The sequence below is a fragment of the Mobula hypostoma genome, chromosome 10, assembly GCF_963921235.1.
Source record: "Mobula hypostoma chromosome 10, sMobHyp1.1, whole genome shotgun sequence".
Taxonomy (NCBI): Eukaryota; Metazoa; Chordata; class Chondrichthyes; order Myliobatiformes; family Myliobatidae; genus Mobula; species Mobula hypostoma.
Window position 1 is genome coordinate 131,630,759 of NC_086106.1, and position 22,598 is coordinate 131,653,356.

At 41.8% G+C, this 22,598-nt stretch overlaps 1 protein-coding gene across 5 annotated transcripts in view; it reads left to right on the forward strand.

The window, feature by feature from the left end:
• atp11c (ATPase phospholipid transporting 11C) overlaps nucleotides 1-22,598 on the forward strand; it is a 214,362-nt gene that overhangs the window by 186,993 nt on the left and 4,771 nt on the right. For 4 of the 5 annotated variants that reach the window (XM_063061160.1, XM_063061161.1, XM_063061163.1 and 1 more), the window contains 2 exons: nucleotides 5,402-5,555; nucleotides 13,466-13,574. In XM_063061160.1, coding sequence (XP_062917230.1) covers nucleotides 5,402-5,555; nucleotides 13,466-13,561 — 250 coding nt within the window. In that variant the 3' untranslated portion in view covers nucleotides 13,562-13,574. The other variant, XM_063061164.1, reaches the window with a different exon arrangement.

Below are 22,598 nucleotides of genomic sequence, written 5' to 3' on the forward strand. Positions count from 1 at the left end.
ATTTAAACAAACTGAAATTTAGCAGATAGTAATTGAGAAAAGTTACAAAATTTAAGTATTAATTGATGATTTAATAGTTTGCAGTACTGAATAACAGCGAACTGATGAATGTTGTCTGAAGAGCATTTGATAGATCAAAGTCAAGGCCAAGTTTATTGTCATACGCGCAACTATTTGCATGTAGAGGCGCAACAAAAACTTGCAACAGGATTGGAATTGGTGTGTTATTGTCACGTTACTGAAATACAGTGAAAAACTTCTCTTACATACTGTTCATACAGTTCAAATCATTATACAGTGTATTGACATAGAACATATTGAACATTACTTCTTTTTGGTCAAGAAAGCACAACAGCATCTCCACTTCCTGAGGAGATTAAGGCGACTGAGATTCCGCCCCCCCCCCCCCCACATTCTAATCCATTTTTACAGGAGCTCATCGAGGGTGTCCTGACTCCCCTGCATCACTGTCTGGTACAGGAATTCATTAACACGAGAAAGTGCACCACAGCTAAACAAGAAGATGCAAAATCATAACGAGGTAGATTGTGAGATCCTGAATTCGTCTCATCCTAGGGAACCACCAGGCTTATAACAGCATGGCAGATGCTTTCCTTGAGCCCAGTGGTATGTTCTTTAAGGCTTTTGTATTTTCTACCAAATGGAAGAGAGGAGAAGGCAGAATGTCCGAGATGGGTAGGGTCTATGATTATGTCGGCTGCTTTGCTGAGGCTGCGAGAAGTGTAGACAGAGTCCATAGAGGAGAGGCTGGTTTCCACTCTGGTGGCCTCCGCTGGTCATGGTCAACCTTGAATGTTGCATCCTAGCTGTCAACTCAGTATGCAAGCCAGAGCAGTACGATATGGAGAGCAAGCTGTTGCCCACGCAGCGGGCCCGCCCCACACCTCTCACACAGTGGATGAATCCAAAGGAACAGCAAAGACTGACAGGGTTTGGCACTAGTAGCGTCATAGGTGTTGCTGGTCAGCATTGAACTCAACGTAGGTCTGCCTTAGGGACTCTGGCGCTGGATTTACTCTGGAAGCCTTCCCTATGAGTTGGTATAGCCACAAAGCAGCAGAGGTTTGAGATCAATTTTTTTCTTTTCAGATCCCCATCTGCCCGGAGCAACTGGTTTTAAGGCGCCAGTAGCCCGCCTTTGTCCCTTCTGCTGTCTGTAAAAACAGTCCCACTGGGCTTAGCAGCTAAGCCACATGTAAAGGCCAGGAGCTAGATTTGGTTGTCAGAGGCTATTTGAGATACACGCCATTGGGAGCATTTAATAGGTAGTGGGAGCTTATCCCCACAATGTAAGCACCATTCACAAGAAGAACATAAAATAAACTCTTTTCAAAAGGGCAAAATTAGAACCAAAACAAAATATTCATTTAGTATAAAAGGATCAAGGTGTTCTTAATGATAGATGAAAACTGTCCAATAATTCTAAATTTATATCTTACAATTGTTCACTGTCATATGTGAAATATTGGATAAAAAGTCCATGACCCATTCATGAATTGTGAAAGAATGTCAGTTTATTTAGATCATCCAAGATTGTATTGTAAATTTGAGCTTGATCTTGGAATGTGATTACTTGTTTATTTTTATTTCCAACTGACTACTGAAGTTTAAGGCACTGAAATACTATCTTTTGTGATGAAAATGTTGCATCTGTAAAATTTACTAAGTGGCTGCTTTATTAGATACACCTGTACTCATTAATGCAGCAATCTAATCAACCAATAATATGGCAACAACTCAATGTATAAAAGCATGTAAACATGGTCCAGAGGTTCAGTTGTTGTCCAGACCAAACATCAGTATGGGGGAGAAATGTGAGCTAAGTGGCTTTGACAGTGGAATGATTGTTGGTGCCAGATGGAATGGTTTGAGTATCTCAGAAACTGCTGATTACCTGGGATTTTCATGTACAGCAGTCTCTAGATTTTACAGAGAAAAACATAAAACATATTGTGAGCAGCAGTTCTGTGGGTGAAAACACCTTGTTAATGAGAGAAGCACAGTCAACGTTTCGGGCCGAGACCCTTTGTCAGGACTAACTGAATGAAGACATAGTAAGGGATTTGAAAGTGGGAGGGGGAGGGGGAGATCTGAAATGATAGGAGAAGACAAGAGGGGGAGGGATGGAGCCAAGAGCTGGACAGGTGATTGGCAAAAGGGATACAAGGCTGGAGAAGGGAGAGGATCATGGGATGGGAGAAAGAAAGGGGGAGGGGAGCGCCAGAGGAAGATGGAAAGCAGGTAAGGAGTTATTGTGAGAGGGACAGAGAGAGAAAAAAATGGAAAAATAAATAAATATGGGATGGGGTAAGAAGGAGAGGAGGGACATTAACAGAAGTTAGAGAAGTCAATGTTCATGCCATCAGGTTCTCTTTATTGCTAACTGCCGATGGGACATCAATCGTCTCGACTTCACCACACCTTGTTGCAATTCCAACCTCATTCCTTCCGAACGCACTGCTCTCCACTCCCTCCACACCAATCCTAACCTTACTATAAAAACCGCTGATAAGGGGGGCGTTGTTGTTGTCTGGCATACTGACCTCTACCTTGTTGAGGCACGGCGACAACTCGCGGATACCTCCTCTTATTTACCCCTCTATTATGATCTCACTAAGAAGCACCAGGCCATTGTCTCCCACACCATCAACAACCTTATCAGCTCTGGGGATCTCCCACCTCATAGTTCTCACACCCGCACTTCCCATTTCTCCCTCCTACCCAAGATCCACAAACCTGCCTGTTCAGGTAGACCCATTGTCTCAGTTTGCTCCTGCCCCACCGAACTCATTTCTGCATACCTCAACACTGTTTTATCCCCCCTTGTTCAATCCCTTCCCACCTATGTTTGTGACACTTCTCACACTCTGGATTTTTTCAATGATTTTAAGTTCCCTGGCCCCCACCACCCTATCTTCTCCATGGATGTCCAGTCCCTATATACCTCCATCCCCCACCAGGAAGGTCTCAAAGCTCTCCGCTTCTTTTTGGATTCCAGACGTAACCACTTCCCTTCTACCACCACTCTCCTCCATCTAGCGGAATTAGTCCTTACTCTCAATAATTTCTCCTTTGGCTCCTCCATCTTCCTCCAAACTAAAGGTGTAGCCATGGGCACCCGTATAGATCCCAGCTATGACTGCCTTTTCGTTGGCTTTGTGGAACAGTCCATGTTCCAAGCCTATACTGGTATCCGTCCCTGACTTTTCCTTCACTACATCGACGACTGCATTGGCACCGCTTCCTACATGCACGCTCAGCTCGTTAACTTCATTAATTTTGCCTCCAACTTTCACCCTGCCCTCAAATTTACCTGGTCCATTTCTGACACTTCCCTCCCCTTTCTTGATCTTTCTGTCTCTATCTCTGGAGACAACTTATCTACTGATGTCTACTATAAGCCTACGGACTCTCACAGCTACCTGGATTGTTCTTCTTCCCACCCTGCCTCTTGCAAAAATGCCATCCCCTTCTCGCAATTCCTCCGTCTCTGCCGCATCTGCTCTCAGGATGAGTCCTTTCATTCCAGGACAAAGGAGATGTCTTCCTTTTATAAAGAAAGATGCCTCCCTTCCTCCACCATCAACTCTGCTCTCAAACGCATCTCTCCCATTTCACACACATCGGCTCTCACCCCATCCTCCCGCCACCCCACTAGGGATAGGATTCCCATTGTCCTCACCTACCACCCCACCAGCCTTCGGGTCCAACATATAATTCTCCGTAACTTCCACCACCTCCAACGGGATCGCTCCCTACATGACTCCCTTGTCCATTCGTTCCCCCATCCCTTCCCACTGATCTCCCTCCTGGCACTTATCCTTGTAAGCAGAGCAAGTGCTACACATGCCCTTACACTTCCTCCCTTACCACCATTCAGGGTCCCAGACAGTCCTTCCAGGTAAGGTGACACTTCACCTGTGTGTCGGCTGGTGTGATATACTGCCTTCGGTGCTCCCGGTGCAGCCTTTTATATATTGGCAAGACCCGACGCAGACTGGGAGATTGTATCGCTGAACACCTACGCTCTGTCCGCCAGAGAAAGCAGGATCTCCCAGTGGCCACACATTTTAATTCCACATCCCATTCCCATTCTGACATGTCTATCCACGGCCTCCTCTACTGTAAAGAGGAAGCCACATTCAGGTTGGAGGAACAACACCTTATATTCCGTCTGGGTAGCCTCCAACCTGATGGCATGAACATTGACTTCTCTAACTTCCGTTAATGCCCCTCCTCCCCTTCTTACCCCATCCCTTATTTATTTATTATTTTTTTCCTTTTCTTCTCTCTCTGTCCCTCTCACAATAACTCCTTGCCTTCTCTCCATCTTCCTCTGGTGCTCCCCTCTCCCTTTCTTTCTCCCTAGGCCTCCCGTCCCATGACCCTTTCCCTTCTCCAGCCTCGTATCCCTTTTGCCAATCACCTGTCCAGCTCTTAGCTCTATCCCTCCCCCTCCTGTCTTCTCCTATCATTTTGGATCTCCCCCCTCCCCCTCCTGCTTTCAAATCTCTTACTATCTCTTCTTTCAGTTGGTCCTGACGAAGGGTCTCGGCCCGAAACGTCGACAGTGCTTCTTCCTATGTATACTGCCTGGCCTGCTGCGTTCACCTGCATTTTGTGTGTGTTGCTTGAATTTCCAGCATCTGCAGATTTCCTTGTGTTTACGTTGTTAATGAGAGAGGTCAGAGGACAAAGGCCAGACTGGTTCAAGCTGTCAGGAAGGTGACAGCAACTCAAATAACCACACGTTATAACAATGGTGTGTGGAAGAACACCTCTGAACGCACAACACATCGAACTTTGAAGTGGCTGGGTTACAGCACCAGAAGACCCCGAACATACGCTCAGTGTTATGTATTCTGCTCAATTCTCATGTGCCGTTTATATTTTAAAGGTGCTTTTTCTTTGAGAATCTCTGCTGGGACATAATTTTGCGTACTAACTGTTGTGTAGGAAATTAACACAACATACTCTGCAGATGCTGGGGTCAAAGCAACACTCACAACATGCTGGAGGAACTTAACAGGTCGTGGAAATGATCAGTCAACGTTTCAGGCCAGAACCTTTCATCAGGACTGAAGAGGGAAGGGGCAGAGGCCCTATAAGGAAGGTGGGGGAAGGGTGGGAAGAAGGCTGGAACGTAGGAAATTACTTTGTGCCAATCTGAATAACTGGAACATCTTCATAATACGATGATGGATCCACAATATTACATCTGAACCAGATAGTCAGTGGATTATGTCAGTTAAATATGAATTTCCATAGCACTCCTTGCTAAATTGCCTAAGCTTTCATATTTTAACTGTATCAATTTGGGCTTGTGCTTTGAATGCACCATGAAAATACTGAATTGATTATTTTGATTTCTTTTTGATAGGCCATCCCTAAAACAACAGAGAATGCATTTCGTGTTTGCACAGATGCTGACGTCTGGTTCAGCATGGCTGACTATAATTTTATTAATAACTGTTAGTTTGGTGCCTGATATTGTGGTAAAAATCTTGAGCAAACCTGGCAGAAGGCAGTTCCAGGTAAGTGATAAACACTCTGAATGTGACAGATAGATCTAATGTTATTTGACTGTTTTCCTCATTCATCCTGACTACCAGAGAACTTTTTTTTAATAAACAAATGACCCAGAGAATGTAGAAGTAGCTGTTACAATGTCCCAAAACTGAAAATACTTACTACTGTTTCTGCAGACTAATCATTTACTTTGTGCATTACTTCTGCTCGAAATTTGACATTCTCAAAATTCATTTAATATACAAAAGAAGTTAACCTTGTGCAATTGGCGGTATTTTTGTGCATCTTTGGTACATACCAAAATTCTCTTGGTGATATGAATTAATGTAGAACAAAGTTTTGTGTTTTGAAAAATATTGTCTCTTCAGTCAGTATGTTTTCAAGTTTAAGTGAAATTTATGGCCATTAATCTGTGAGTTTGCAAAGCATTAATAGTTCTCTTAAAACTAATATGTTATTCACACAGAATTCTGTAGGAAAATCTGGAAAATTTGTCTCAGTGATCAAATGTGGTTTACTTAATTGCAGATTTCTTTCTATTACACAAAAACACAGGCATAATTTGTGGATTTTTTAAACACTTCCTAAATGAAAATATGTTCCTTATTGGAATAGTGATCTATGGTGATTTGCTAATTAAGATAATAGTGGAAGAAACTATGTTTTCTTCTCATTCTCAAGCTTTATACATTGTAACTAAGTCTGACAAACTTGAAGGAGTAATGTACATATTTTGCGCTGAGTTTTTGGTGATTTGGAGCTTTAAATTGTAGCCTCTGGAAAGACCATTTTCTGTTTTTGGAGCTCCAGGCTAGACAGGTTGGCTAGCACTTAGAATCAGTTTTATAGCATGCAAATGAGACTCGAGTTCCAACTCATCCATGCTGACCTGGAAATATTTCTGTACTAATTCCATTAGCCCACATTAGCCCACACTCAATTCCTATCGAAGTACCTGTCCAAGAACATTTTAAACATTCTGATTTTACCTGCCTCTACATTCCTCTAGCCGCTTGTTCCATGTAGCTGCCACCCTCTATGTGGCAATATTTACCCTGCAGATTTCGTTTAAATTTTACCGATCAATACTGGTTTGCGGGAGGGGGAATTAATGTTTAAACGTTATTACAATAGGTGTTCTCTTGCTGGGACGAGGTGGGTTTAATATATAGAGTCCAAACACCATGGCCTCTTACCTCTTCTCCACCCCTGCCTATCACCTCCCCTTGGTGACCCCCCCTCCACCTTCTCCAGCCCTTTACCTTTTCCACCCGCCTGGCTTTACCTCACCTTCTAGCTTGTCCTCCTTCCCCCTCCTCCTAGCTTTTTATTCTGGTATCTACCCCCTTCCTTTCCAGTTCCGATGAAGGGTCTTGGCCTAAAACATTGGCTGTTTATTAATTTCCATAGATGCTACCTGACCTGCTGAGTTACTCCAATATTTTGTGTGTGTTGAACAGTGAAATTGCAGTCACATGTCAATCCTAGATCACAATTCCATTAATCCTAAAGATAAGGAACAAGCCAGAGGTGTCAGAGAAATTGCCTGTGCTTGCATGGATAGTAGTGAATTATAACATAAGGTTAGCATCATAATAGCTGGAAAAATATTTTACCAACTTTTGAAATGGCATTAAAGAAAACCAAAAACCTGGATTTTGTATGTCACGAAAGGATACATTTATTTTTCAAGTCTTGTGAACTTGGAAATTCGACATTGACATGTTAAATCCAAAAGTTTGGATGGTCTTGGAATTAACGTTACACGTACTTTCTTCGGTTAAGTGTATTAATTATTAAATGTAAGTGAAGCAAATATAACTATTAGAATGTAATTAAGTTTCCTGAGGTTGCACTAATGAAATATCTGCCCCCAAGTACTCTCAGTTGCTAAGGAGGCATTAAGCCACTTATGGACTTAACTGTAAAATTCTCCATCAAATTGCACACCTGTTTATTTTAATAACCATAAAAATCTAGGAAAAATCACCAGCCTTTCCAAAGTGGGAATATTTTCCAGCAAGGCAATATTTTAAATGCCAAATTGTAGGTGGCAATTAATGTTGCAGTTATTCAGTGTTTTCCATTCCATCTGAATGGAAGCAATGATCAGAAGAATCTGTGCTTCGATAAGTTTTATGGTGTTTGACTGTTCAAAGTGGTGTTGATTTCTAGATTCTTTCATGCCATGTTTTGATTACTTGCACTTCCTCCCTTCTTTAAAATCTTCAAACCTACTTGTGCCTGAAATATTTCTGATAATCCTCTTATCGGTCTCTCTTCTTTCCCCCTCCTCCTTGCACTCTGAACCAGGCAAGACCACACTTGCCTTCTTCCAGACACTCTACAGTCTTTATGCTCTCACAAACCTCCAGCAGCCAGAGTTTCTCTTGGAATGATTGAGGTGATCTCTCTTCCTGTTCCTGTGTAACTAATTTATTTTTTTAACCTGTCATGCAGTGTGTTTATAGCAACTTATTTTTTGATGGATTCTACATGCATGTTTACTTATTTAGACACACACCTCTGATTGAGATCTGTCTTAAATGTATGTAATTTTGTTGAAAAGCTAAATCTGCATTTTACTGAAAAATTTGTTAATGCTTGACATTTTAAGTACTCTTAGTTGATAGCTTGTAAGATAAATTTAACTCTGTATTTTTCAAAGTAGATATGTCATGATATACAACCCTGAGATTAATTTTCTTGTGGACATTCACCGTAAATACAAAGAAATCCAGTGAAATCAATGAAAACCCGCACACAACAAACACGGACGACTGATGTGCAAAAGGCAATCAATTGTGCAAATACATAAAAAGAAGTAAAAATAAACAACTAATAAATATTGATAATGTGTTTATGTCCTTTAAAAGTGAGTCCATAGATTGAGGGAATAGTTCAGTGTTGGGGTGAGTGAAATTGAGTGAAGTTATTCCCTCTGGTTCAAGAGCCTGATGGTTGGGGAGTAATAACTGTTCCTGACCCTGGTGTTTGGGTTCTGAGAGCCACCATACAGTATTTATTCTCTGTTGTATGGTGGCAGTCCAGTAGTTTAAGTGGCACTGGATCTGCAAGCTGCCATCAAGCTGTCAAAAGCAGATTTCTGCCATTTATGGGAATATTTACTCGCTGAGAAAAAAAGGAGAATTTATAAGAAAGGAAATAAACCCTAAATAGATTATCTATACTCACAGGTAGCGCAATGAGTAACTATGGAAAAGAAGGTCATTGTAAGAGATTAATTACGTCTGGTAATTGTAGAGCTTTCCTTCCTGATAAATGGATTCAATATAGTGCCACAATAGCGTTGTGGTTGGTGCCACGCTATTACAGCTCGAGGCATCAGAGTTTTAAGTTCATTTCTAGCATCCTCTGTAAGAAAGTTTGTATATTCTTCCCATGTGTGTATGTGTTTCCTTGGGGTGCTTTGGTTTCCTCCCACAGTCCAAAGACATACCAGTTAGTAAGTTAATTGGTCAGCTGGTCATTGTAAATTGTCCTGTGATTAGACTAGGGTTAAATAGGTGGATTGCTGGGCAGTGTGGTTCATTGAGCCAGAAAGGCCTGTTACATGCTTAACTCTAAATCAAATAAAACATGAAGTGTTAGCATGTTAAAACTAGCACTGAAACCAGGGAAGTCATATATTCTTCACCTTGAATACGAGAACAAATGCCCAAATGCAGTGTTGTATTTGGCAAGTGATAGGTTATCATCTATTTGATGTCGCATTAGATTTTGTAAAGTGTGGCGATATAATTTAAGCAATACTATTGTTCATTCCTTCATTTCATTTTTCATATGCATTTTAAATACAAGTTCAGTGTAAAGTTTTATGTATGTGCCTTGGTATTGTATGTGCTTGGCTATTTGCTTTGTCGATCATGCCTCACACTAACAGTATATTCAGTTTTTAAGAGTCTACAGTGCAAAAGAAACCATCATTGATTTGTTTCCTAATTCTATTGATTTTAGGTTGATAGATAATGTCAACATGGCAGAAGCTGACTACTGTTGAAACTGGCTGGATATATAAGTCACTTATTTTCCATTGTGGTTCTCCCATGATCATATTACTAGTTATTAGATGTATTTTAACACAGAATAGCTAGAGCAAACAATGCCTCGATGGGGAAAAGATGGATGGCATGCAGCAAAACTGCCTTACTTGTCCAAAATTCAAAGTAAATTTATTATCGAAGAACTTATATGTCACCCTATACAACCCTGAAATTCATTTTCTTGCAGGCATTCACAGTAAATACAAAGAAACAATAGAATCAATGAAAAACTGTACACATGATGGACAAATGATGCAAGGGCAAAAAAAAGAATAAGAAACAGTAATAAATACATAAATAAATAAGTAATACTGAGAACAGGAGTTGTATAGATCATTGACAGTGAGTCCATAGGTTGTGGAGTCAGTTCAGTGTGAGGTGTGTGAAGTTACTCACACTGGTTCAAGAGCCTGGTGATTGAGGGGTAATAACCATTCCTGAACCTGGTGGTGTGAGTCCTGAGGTCCTGTACCTCCTTCCTCGCCTCGTGGCAGCAGTAAGAAGAGAGCATGGCCTGAATGATGGGGGTTCTTGATGATGTACGTTGCTTTTCTGCGACAGTGCTCGTGTAGATGATTGAGTTGTAACACCAAGCTGGACAAGCATGAGAGCTCTGAGCTTGGGAACTAGTGTTAGCTAATACACAAAAAAAATCTCAAAACTCAGCAGATTAGTCATCATTTATGCAGAGGAATAAACACTCGATGTTTCAAGCTGAGACCCTTCAGTGTGCCTGTTGGACCAGACCAATGCTATTATAGCTCAGGGCATTTCAGAGTTCAATTCTAGCACTATTCTGTAAGAAGTCTCTGTACATCCTCCCCATGAAACACCTGGCTTTCCTTGGATCCTCCAGTTTCATCTCACAGTCCAAAGACATAGCCGGTAGATTAATAGGTCATTGTAAATTGTCCCGTGGTTAGTTGAGGTTGTGGGATTGCTGGGGTGGTGTGGCTGAAGGACTAGAAGGGCCAGTTCTGCACTACGTCACTAAATAAGTAAATCAGGACTGGACTGACAAGAGTCTCAGCCCAAAATATTGACTATTTATTTCTCTCCATAGATGTTGTCTGACCAGTGTCATGCTGCTTGAGTTCCTTCAGTATTTTGTGTGTGTTGCTCTGAATTTGCAAGGATGTTGCTGGGGCTTGAGGATTTAAGTACAGGGAAAGGTTGAATAGGTTGGAGCTTGTTTCCTTGAAGCGTAGAGGATTGAGGGTGGAATTAGTAAAGGTGTACAAAATTGAAGGGTATAAATAGCATAAACACAAGCAGGCCTGTCAGATTTCCACAGTTCCATTTGTTTTAGTAAGATTTCAGCCATTCTCTTCCCCCAACGGCCTACCTTTCTTCTAAATAATAATGATCATAGGCCCAACCTGCTCAGTCAGTCCTCGTGAAACATCACTTTCAGCTGAGCAATCCAGCAGGCTCCAATTAGTCATTAGGATGTCACTGAATCAGATGTCAGGACTAGCGATTCTTCCCAAACAACCATGTAACTTGTAATTGGCAGATTAATCAGAAGAAGATTGCTCTAGTTATTGTCATAGAGTAGTACAGCACAGAAACGGGCCCTTTGGCCCATCTATTAATCTGTCTAGTCCCATTGACTTGCACCTGGACCATAGCCCTCCATTCCCCTCCCTCTTCACAGTCCTGTATGAGAAAGTAGTCTGAACTTGATCTGGTTAAATACCTGCAGGAAAACGCGCCCACTTAGGCAACCTAAAATCTGTCCTTGGGTATATGAAAGTATATCACGCAGTCTAAGGACAAAACTGATCCTGAGGCCACTGAGTGATTTGAAAACTCTTGGTAAATGCCATTTCAGTCCTCAAACTGAACATTTGAAAATTATGTTGATCGTAAGCAGCATGTGATTTAAAAAATATACCTCTATTGGCAAAAATATTAAAATGTAACTGCATCTATATGCTTAATCAAGGTCATATCAATTTACCCACTGCAGTTAATGTTGTACTGACAGTATGGCAGCATGGGGGATTACTTTTTGTGAAAGTCCATTCAAAATCCCACAAAATATAAACTGCCATTTAAAATCAGCCTAGGTTGCAAGATAAAAAAATGAATTGGATTAATAAGAATTAGATTATTTGTTTAAAAACTTTAATAACAGACTTTAACACTAATAACCTTTGATCAAGAGACTTCAGTAACACCTGGTCATTATATCATGAACCATTTACTGCATCATACTATTGTAGTGCTGGATAAAACTATGCTTTTAATGGACAAATTTAGCACAAGATTCTTATGAACCAGTTGACCATTAGGCAACATGCACAAAATGCTGGATGAGCTCACTAGGTCAGACAACATCCATGGAGAGGAATAAACAGTTGATGTTTCAGGCCCAGACGTTTCATCAGATTTCCAGCACCTGCAGAATCTCTTGTGTTTATGACTAGTAGGTAAAGTGGTATGGATCTTCAGTCAGCAAATCACCATATTGATCGTTGATGAAAGGAAAGGCTCAACTATGATCTTAATATCTAGCCAATTGGTCTATATCCAGTAATTAATTTGTAGCTTTTTTCAACTATAATATATAGTGACACAAATGCTAGAGGGAACTCCGCAGATCAGGCAGCATACATTGAAAGGAACAAACAATTAAAGTTTCGGGCCAAGGCCCTTCTTCAGAACTGGAAAGGAAAGGGAAAGATGCCAGAATAAAAAGGTTGGTGGGGGTGACTGGGAAGGAGGATCGCTAGAAGGCGATAGGTGAAGCCAGGTGGGTGTTGAAAGGTAAAGAGCTGGAGAGGAAGGAATCTGATAGGGCAGTGAACTCGGAGAAGATGAGGTGAGGACAGTATCAATGACGAAGGAAGGGAAACCCCATTCTGTGAAGGAAGGGTCCATCTCTGATGCCATCATCCTGGAAGCAGATTTGGCAGAGACAAAGGAACTGAGAAAAAGGAATAGCATTTTTACAGGAGACAGGAAGGGAAGAGCTATAGTCAAGATAGCTGTTGTATCCCTGGCAGGTTCCCAAGGCTGAACTATATAAAAATATAGTGATTTTTATTTTAAGAATGTTTGAAAAGTCCAATGCAAACTTGATGGTGTTCTTTGAAACTAAAATGCGTTGATTCAAACTGTCTCCAAGCTATTTCATTGAGCATAAGTCAGTGAACAATCTAAGCACTTATAGCATGGCACAGATCTAGAAACCAAATGGGCTCTAGCTGCTGCCCAAGGTAGAAATATGGTTAGAAATGTTTCAATGCTCTTAATATACATAAATTTATGCAAAACTCCAGATGGGAATACTGGTCAGTGAGTGTAATTAAGTTTAGGGTCACTGACTGCGGCTTTGTTGTTGAATTCCATGACAGTTCCCCCAATTAACGCTTTAATATGACCTCCTTCCTTTCCAGTCCTGATGACGATCCTGTCCGGAAATCTCTGGAGTTTCTAATATGATCAATATCCTCTTGAGTGAGGTATCAGCAGATGATGCTCAGAAAGAAGGGTTTATATGTGCTCTCTTTAACTGGAAATCCCTAGCTTGTAGTTTCAAAGTGAAGGCATAGATTGATAAATAGTGATTTTAGACTTTAATCAAGCTATTTTCATATTTTAAAGCATTTTGATTTAATTTGCACTTGCACTGCGAGGGGCATAATTTAATGCAAATTAAACTCAAAGAGAGCCATCCACTCCCACATTAACTCAGGGGTTTGTGAAAGGTATTCAGATTTATTTATATTGCAAACTTATGACTAAAAATGCTCTTCCCGAAATGGCTGAAGCACCCAGATAATTATAACCTAGCACAATCTGTGTTATACAAGTATTCTAAGTTTCTCACCTCATTGTTACAGAAATATTTGGTCTATAACAAGGCTGCTGATTCAGTTACGGCCCCCAGATCCCCTGTTGAACCACTTCTTGCAAGATCTTTCTCAGTTGAGTCATGATTGGCATTGGCAGGTACTGGTATTTTGGTAGTTATCTCCTAGTTTAATCTTCAGATTTTTATTTTAAAATGTTATATTTTACTGTGATTCTAATTGCGTGGAAGCAGATTAATGATTATATAGTATCAAGAATAATTTGTGCAGTATATCAAATCATATCTCTGGGTACAAATGAATATATAGCCACTGGACTTCAGTTTTACAAAGTGATGCGAACATTTTATTTACTGTTGGTGTGGGGCTTGTTAGATAAATATGTCTTTGCTTATGTCTTGCATGCTCTGCTGCTTTGGTAAATGCCGAGTGTGTTCTGAAGAGATGCATAATAATCCAACATAGCATTCTTCCGAGTGACCATCACATGCATGCTGATCATTTTCCTCCCCTTGTGTGGTGTCCTATGATTGAACATAAAACATAGAAATCTATAGCGCATAACAAGTCCTTCGGCCCACAATGTTGTGCCGGCCATGTAACCTACTCTAGAAACTGCCTAGAATTTCCCTACTGCATAGCCCTTGATTTTTCTAAGCTCCATGTACCTATCTAAGAGTCTCCTAAAAGACCCTATTGTATCCGTCTCTACCACCGTCACTGGCAGTGCATTCCATGCACCCACCACTCTGCGTGAATGTCACGTTCTGTTGTATTATGAACTCGTGCATTAAAATTATAATTAATATTTCAGAGAAAATAAAAGTTCAAAGTAAATTTATTATCAAAGTACATATGTCACTATATACAAACTGATCCATTTTCTTGTGGGAATTCACAGTAAGTACAAAGAAACACAATGGAATCAATGACAAACCACCAATGTGCAAAAGACAACAAGCTGCAAATACAAAATAAGAAAAAAATAACGATAATAATAAATAAATAAGCAATAAATATCAAGAACATGAGTCCATAAGTTGTGGAATCTATTTGGTGATGAGATGAGTGAAGTTATCCCCATTGGTTTAAGAGCCTGATGTTTAAGGGGCAATAAGTGTTCCTGAACCTGGTGGTGTGGGTCCTGAGTCTCCTGTATCTCCTTCCTGGAGAAGCAGTGAGAAGAGAGTATGAATTTGGTGATGGGATGGTGGGAGTAAATCACAGTAAAACAAGCAGGTCCTAGATCGATTCTAGCTGCAGTAACTTGTGGAACTTCTCAAGAACACTTGGCATATTATGTTTTAATCAAGCTACCTCCCAGAACGCACACAAACAGAACTGCTTTAAAAAGTGGATTTCTTTTGTGCACAGCTTGCTTTGTGCCTTTCCCATATGTCAAGTTGTTACTTTGACTTTGAAGTAATCCATTGTCTGCCATTTTTTTTCAAGTGTCTTTGAAACATGAGGTACAAGTCTTTATTGATCATAAGAGGAAAGTTAGGTCATTTGGCCCATTGAGTCCGCTCTGCTATTCTATCATGGCTGATTTATTATCTCTCTCAACCCCATTCTCCTTCCTTCTCCCCGTAACCTTTGATGGCCTGATTAATCAAGAACCCATCAACCTCTGCTTTAAATGTACCCAATGACTCGGCCTCCACAGCCATCTGTAGCAGTGAATTCCACAGATTCACAATTCTCTGGCTGAAGAAATTCCTCCTCATCTCTGTTCTTATCCCTCCATTCTGAGGCTGTGTTCTCTAGTTCTAGACTCCTTCATTATTGGAAACATACTCTCCGCATCCATTTTATTAAGGCCTTTCAGTATTTGATAGGTTTCAATAAGATCCCCCATCATTCTTCTAAAATGTAAAATCTTCTGGATCAAGTGTTCCCAACCATTTTTATCCCATGAATCCCCACCATTAACCGAGGGGTCCATGGACCCTAGGTTGGGAACCCTTATTCTAGATACAGCACATAACTGTCCTCCCACCCCGGCTTAACAAGCCCAATCGACCCAATTACAACCCTGTGATTTATTATCATTTATCATTATCCAATTGTTTTCAATATTTAATTTTTTTTTTAAAGGTTGTGAATTAACAGGATCCCCTGTTGTTATTCATGAACTATATATGTTAATTGAGAGAAACCTTGCTAAACGTAGTTCTTTTCAATTAGACCAACTGTCCTGGTAATGTACTGATTCCCCATTTCCTTTACTAGTGAATATCCTTATTCCCTTGCAATATAAATGAGTATCCTTGTGTCCACGGACCCTTTAATCATTTTCATGACAGCTATTAAAGTTCAAAGTAAATTTATTATAAAACTACATATACACAGTGCCTATAAAAAGTATTCACACCCCGCCCCCCCCGCGGAAGTTTTCATATTTTATTGTTTTACAACATTGAATCACAGTGGATTTAATTTGGCTTTTTTTTTTACACTGATGAACAGAAAAAAAACTCGTGTCAAAGAGAAAACAGCTCTACAAAGTGATTAAATTAATTACAAATATAAAACACAAAATAATTGATTGTATAAGTATTCACTCCCTTTAATATGACACGCCAAATCATCACTGGTGCAGCCATTTGGTTTTAGAAGTCACCTAATTCACTGTTGGCCCGAATAATCAGTCTTCATGCTGCAGGACTGCTTTGATGATGTTGACTGGAATATCTTCCATGATGAGGATGTCTCCAAGTTCACAGATGGAGCCAAGTGCTTCATCCGGAAGTGTATCGATGATGTTGTCCCCTAGAGGTCGGCCAGGGTCTTTCAAATCAGAAACCCTGGATCAGTAGTTCCATGCGAGCAACACTTAGCTCAACACAGAGCTTACGCTGCCAGCAATCAGCAGGAACTCAAGAAAAGCAGCTACGATCTGCGGAAAGCTATCAAGGCTGCGAAACAACAATATAGGGACAAGATTGAATCAAGATCCACAACGAATAGCACACGTGACTTGTGGCGAGAGTTGCATACCATCGCAGACTTCAAAGCCAAACATTGTGGTTCTGCCAACATCGTGGCCTGTCTCCCAGATGACCTCAATCGCTTTAACGCTCAGTTCGATGTCACTAACTCTGAGCCTCCAAGGAAAACCACTGCTAGAACCTGCAACCTGGTCATCTCTGAGGCTGAGGTACGCAGATATTTCCAACAAGTGGACAGTCACAAGACTGCGGGACCGGGCGGCATCCCAGGGCGAGTATTCAGGATGTGCGCAGCACAACTGGAAGGTGTGTTTACAGACATTTTTAATCTCTCCTTCGCCCAGTGTAGAGTGCCCTCCTATTTCAAATTATCCACCATTGTCCCTTTACCAAAAAAAGACCAAGGTAACATGCCTGAGTGACTGGCATCCTGTCGCACTCACCTCAATAATAAGCAAATGCTTTGAGAGACTGGTCAAGGACTACATCTGCAGCATGCTGCCACCCAAACTGGACTCCCTACAATTCACCTACTGACACAACCGATTGACAGACGACACAATAGCCACTGCTCTACACACCATCCTCACACATCTGGAGAAGAAGCATGCTTATGTAAGAACGCTGTTCTTGGACTACAGTTCAGCATTCAACACCAAAATTCCATCCAGGCTCAACAGGAAGCTCAGAGACCTTGGCCTTCACCCTGCCTTGTGTAGCTGGGTTCTGGACTTCCTGTCAGATCGCCGGCAGGTGGGAAGAGTGGGTTCCCTCACCTCTGACTCTCAATACAGGAGCCCCTCAGGGCTGTGTACTAAGTCCTTTTCTTTACTCCCTGTATACTCAAGACTATGTCGCCACCCACAGCTGTAATCTGCTAATTAAATTTGCCGACGACACTACACTGAATGGCCTAATCTCAAACAATAACGAGGTGGCGTACAGGGAAGAAATCATCAGTGGTGTCAAGAAAACAACCTCTTCCTCAATGTTGCAAAAATAAAAGAGCTCGTTGCGGATTACAGGACATCAATGGATCTGGGGTTGAGAGGGGAATCAGCTTTAAGTTCCTCGGCATCCATATCACCGAGGACCTCACGTGGTCTGTATACACTAGCTGTGTGGTGAAACAGGCACAACAGCATCTCTTTCACCTCAGATGGTTGAGGAAGTTTGGTATAGGCCCCCAAATCCTAAGAACTTGCTACAGGGGCACAATTGAGAGCATCCTTACTGGTTGTATCACTGTCTGGTATGGGAACTGTACCTCCCTTAATCGCAGAGAGTGGTACGGACAGCCCACCGCATCTGTAGTTGTGAACTTCCCATGATTCAGGACATTTACAAAGGCAGGTGTGAAAAAAGGGCCCAAAGGATCATTGGGGACCCGAGTCACTCCAACCACAATCTAGTCCAGCTGCTACCATCCGGGAAGTGGTACTGCAGCATAAAAGCCAGGACCAACAGGCTCCGGGACGGCTTCTTCCACCAGGCCATCAGACTGATTAACTCACGCTGATTTGAGTGTATTTCTATGTTCTATTTATTATAAATTACTATGATTGCACATTGCACATTTAGATGGAGACGTAACGTAAAGATTTTTACTCCTCACGTATGCGAAGGATGTAAGAAATAAAGTCAATTCAATTCAATTTATTAATTAATCCCGAGTAGTAATCTCGTGCCACGTGACAGTGAGTATAGGAATAGAGTGAGGTGGAGGATAAATGCGTGGCTGAGGGATTAGAGCAGGCGGCAAGGATTCAGCATTCTGGTGCATTGGGACCTCTTTTGGGGCAGGTGTGACCTGTACAAAAAGGACAGTTTGCACTTGAATCCCAGGGGGACCAATATCCTGGCGGAGAAGTTTGCTAAGGCTACTGGGGAGAGTCCAAGTCCTGACAAAGGATCTGGGCCCAAAACGTCGACTGTGCTTCTTCCTATAGATGTTGCCTGGCCTGCTGCGTTCCACCAGCATTTTGTATGTGTTGCGGGGAGAGTTTAAACTAGAATTGTTTGGGGGGGTGGGAACCGAACTGAAGAGACTGGGGAAGAGGCAGTTGGCTCACAAATAGAGAAAGCTTGGAGACAGTGTATGAGGGAAGATAGGCAGGTGATAGGGAAGGGATGCGCTCAGACGGACGGTTTGATTTGTGTCTATTTTAACTCAAGGAGTATTGTGAACAAAGCGAATGAGCTTAGAGTGTGGATCAGTACTTGGAGCTATGATGTGGTGGCCATTACAGAAACTTGGATGACTCAGGGACAGGAATGGTTACTTCAAGTGCTGGGTTTTAGATGTTTCAGAAAGGACAGGGAGGGAGGCAAAAGAGGTGGGGGCATGGCACTGTTGATCAGAGATAGTGTCACGGCTGCAGAAAAGGTGGACGTCATGGAGGGATTGTCTACGGAGTCTCTGTGGGTGGAGGTTAGGAACAGGAAGGGGTCAATAACTTTACTGGGTGTTTTTTATAGGCCGCCCAATAGTAACAGGGATATTGAGGAGCAGATAGGGAAACAGATCCTGGAAAGGTGTAATAATAACAGAGTTGTCGTAATGGGAGATTTTAATTTCCCAAATATGGATTGGCATTTCCCTAGAGCAAGAGGTTTCGATGGAGTGGAGTTTGTTAGTTGTGTTCAGGGAGGTTTCTTGACACAATATGTAGATAAGCCAACAAGAGGAGAGACTGTACTTGATTTGGTATTGGGAAACGAACCTGGTTAGGTGTCAGATCTCTCAGTGGGAGAGCATTTTGGAGATAGTGATCATAATTCTATCTCCTTTACAATAGCATTGGAGAGAGATAGGAACAGACAAGTTAGAAAAGCATTTAATTTGGAGTAAGGGGAATTATGAGGCTATCAGGCAGGTAATTGGAAGCTTAAATTGGGAACAGATGTTCTCAGGGAAAAGTACGGAAGAAATGTGCCAAATGTTCAGGGGATATTTCTGTGGAGTTCTGCATAGGTACGTCCCAATGAGACAGGGAAGTTATGGTAGGGTACAGGAACCGTGGTGTACAAAGGCTGTAATAAATCTAGTCAAGAAGAAAAGAAAAGCTTACAAAAGGTTCAGAAAGCTAGGTAATGTTAGAGATCTAGCAATTACAAGGCTAACAGGAAGGAGCTTAAAAAGGAAATTAAGAGATCCAGAAGGGGCCATGAGAAAGCCTTGGCGGGCAGGATTAAGGAAAACCTCAAGGCATTCTACAAGTATGTGAAGAGCAAGAGGATAAGATGTGAAAGAATAGGACCTGTCAAGTGTGACAGTGGAAAAGTGTGTATGGAACTGGAGGAAATAGCAGAGGTACTTAATGAATACTTTACTTCACTATTCACTATGGAAAAGGATCTTGGTGATTGTAGTGCTGCCTTGCAGCAGACTGAAAAGCTTGAGCATGTAGATATTAAGAAAGAGGATGTGCTGGAGCTTTTGGAAAACATCAAGTTGGATAAGTCGCCGGGACCAGATGAGATGTACCCCAGGCTACTGTGGGAGGAGAGGGAGGAGATTGCTGAGCCTCTGGCGATAATCTTTGAATCATCAATAGGGATGGGAGAGGTTCCGGAGGATTGGAGGGTTGCGGATGTTGTTCCTTAATTCAAGAAAGGGAGTAGAGATAGCCCAAGACATTATAGACCAGTGAGTCTTACTTCAGTGGTTGGTAAGTTGATGGAGAAGATCCTGAGAGGCAGGATTTATGAACATTTGGAGAGGTATAATATGATTAGGAATAGTCAGCATGGCTTTGTCAAGGGCAGGTCATGCCTTACAAGCCTGATTGAATTTCTTGAGGATGTGACTAAACACATTCGTGAAGTTGGTGTAGTTGATGTAGTGTATATGGATTTCAGCAAGGCATTTGATAAGGTACCCCATGCAAGGCTTATTGAGAAAGTAAGGAGGCATGGGATCCAAGGGGACGTTGCTTTGTGGATCCAGAACTGGCTTGCCCACAGAAGGCAAAGGGTGGTTGTAGACAGGTCATATTCTGCATGAAGGTCGGTAACCAGTGGTGTGCCTCAGGGATCTGTTCTGGGGCCCTTACTCTTCGTGATTTTTATAAATGACCTGGATGAGGAAGTGGGGGAATGGGTTAGTAAGTTTGCTGATAACACAAAGGTTGGAGGTGTTGTGGATAGTGTGGACGGCTGTCAAGAGGTTACAGCAGGACATTGATAGGATGCAAAACTGGGCTAAGAAGTAGTAGATGGAGTTCAACCCAAATAAGTGTGAGGTGGTTCATTTTGGTTGGTCAAATATGATGGCAGAATATAGTATTAATGGTAAGACTCTTGGCGGTGTGGAGGATCAGAGGGGTCTTGGGGTCCGAGTCCATAGGACACTCAAAGCTGCTACGCAGGTTGACTCTGTGGTTAACAAGGCATACGGTGTAATGGCCTTCATTAATCATGGAATTGAATTTAGGAGCCAAGAGGTAATGTTGCAGCTATGTAGGACCCTGGTCAGACCCCACTTGGAGTACTGTGATCAGTTCTGGTCGCCTCAGTACAGGAAGGATGTGGAAGCCATAGAACGAGTGCAGAGGAGATTTACAAGGATGTTGCCTGGATTAGGGAGCATGTCTTATGAAAACAGGTTGAGTGAACTGGCCTTTTCTCCTTGGAGCGACGGAGGATGAGAGGTGACCTGATAGAGGTGTATAAGATGATGAGAGGCATTGATCATGTGGATAGTCAGAGGCTTTTTCCCAGGGCTGAAATGGTTGCCACAAGAGGACACAGGTTTAAGGTGCTAGGGAGTAGGTACAGAGGAGATGCAAGTTTTTTTACTCAGAGACTGGTGAGTGCATGGAATGGGCTGCCAGCAATGGCGCTGGAGGCAGATAGGTTCTCTATGTTCCTATTAAATGGAGATCACCTGTGTGCAGTCAAGGTGTTTCAATTGATTGTAGTAAAAATACACCTGTATCTGGAAGGTCTAACTGCTGGTGAGTCAGTATCCTGGCAAAAACTACACCATGAAGACAAAAGAACACTCCAAGCAACTCTGCTAAAAGATTATTGAAAAGCACAAGTCAGAGATGGATACAAGAAAATTTCCAAGTCACTGAATATCCCTTGGAGTACAGTTAGTCAATTGTCAAGAAATGGAAAGAATATAGCACAGCTATAAATCTGCCAATAGCAGGCTTTCCTCATAAACTGAGTGACCATGCAAGAAGGGGATGAGTGTGGGAGGCCACCAAGAGACCAGTGGCAACTCTGGAGGAGTTACAAGCTTCAGTGGCTGAGATGGGAGAGACTGCGCATACAACTGTTACCTGGGTGCTTCACCAGTCACAGCTTTATGGGAGAGTGGCAAAGAGAAAGCCACTGTTTGGAAAAAAAACTCATGAAATCTTGGCTAGTTTACCAGAAGGCACGGCGTCTAAAGTCAGTTGGAACAAGGCTCTATGGCCTGATGAAACCAAAATTGAGCTTTTTGGCTATCAGACTAAACAGTACAGTATGTATGGAGTAAGCTAAACAGCACACATCATCAAAAACACACAATCCCTATGGTGAAGTATGGTGGTGGCTGCATCATGCTGTGGGGATGCTTCATTGCGGCAGGCCCTGGCAGGCTTGTGAAAGTAGGGAGTAAAATGAATGCAGCAAAATACAGGGAAATCCTGAAGGAAAACCTGATGCAGTCTGCAAGAGAACTGTGACTTAGGAAAAGATTTGTTTTCCTGCAAGAAAATGACCCCAAGCATAAAGCTAAAGCTACACAGGAATGGCTTAAAAAATGACAAAGGTAATCTCCTTGATTGGCCAAGTCACAGTTCAGACCTCAGTCCAATTGAGAATTTGTGGCTGGACTTGAGAAGGGCTGTTCACTCACAATTCCCGTGCATTCTGACAGAACTTGAGCAGTTTTGTAAAGAATGGGGAAAAATTGCATGTCCAAATGTGCAAAGCTGATAGACACCTATCCACACAGACTCAAGGCTGTAATTGCTGCCAAGTGTGCATCTACTAAATACTGACTTGAAGGGTATTATGCAATCAGTTAAATGGTGTTTAATAATTTTAATAAATTTAGACCAATTTGTAGAAATCTGGAATTAAATCCACTGTGATTCAATGTTGTAAAAGAATAAAACATGGCAACTTCCAAGGGGGGTGAATACTTTTCATAGGCACTGAACGTCACCTTATAGTCCCTGTGATTCAGGTCCTTGCAGGCATTCACAGTTAAT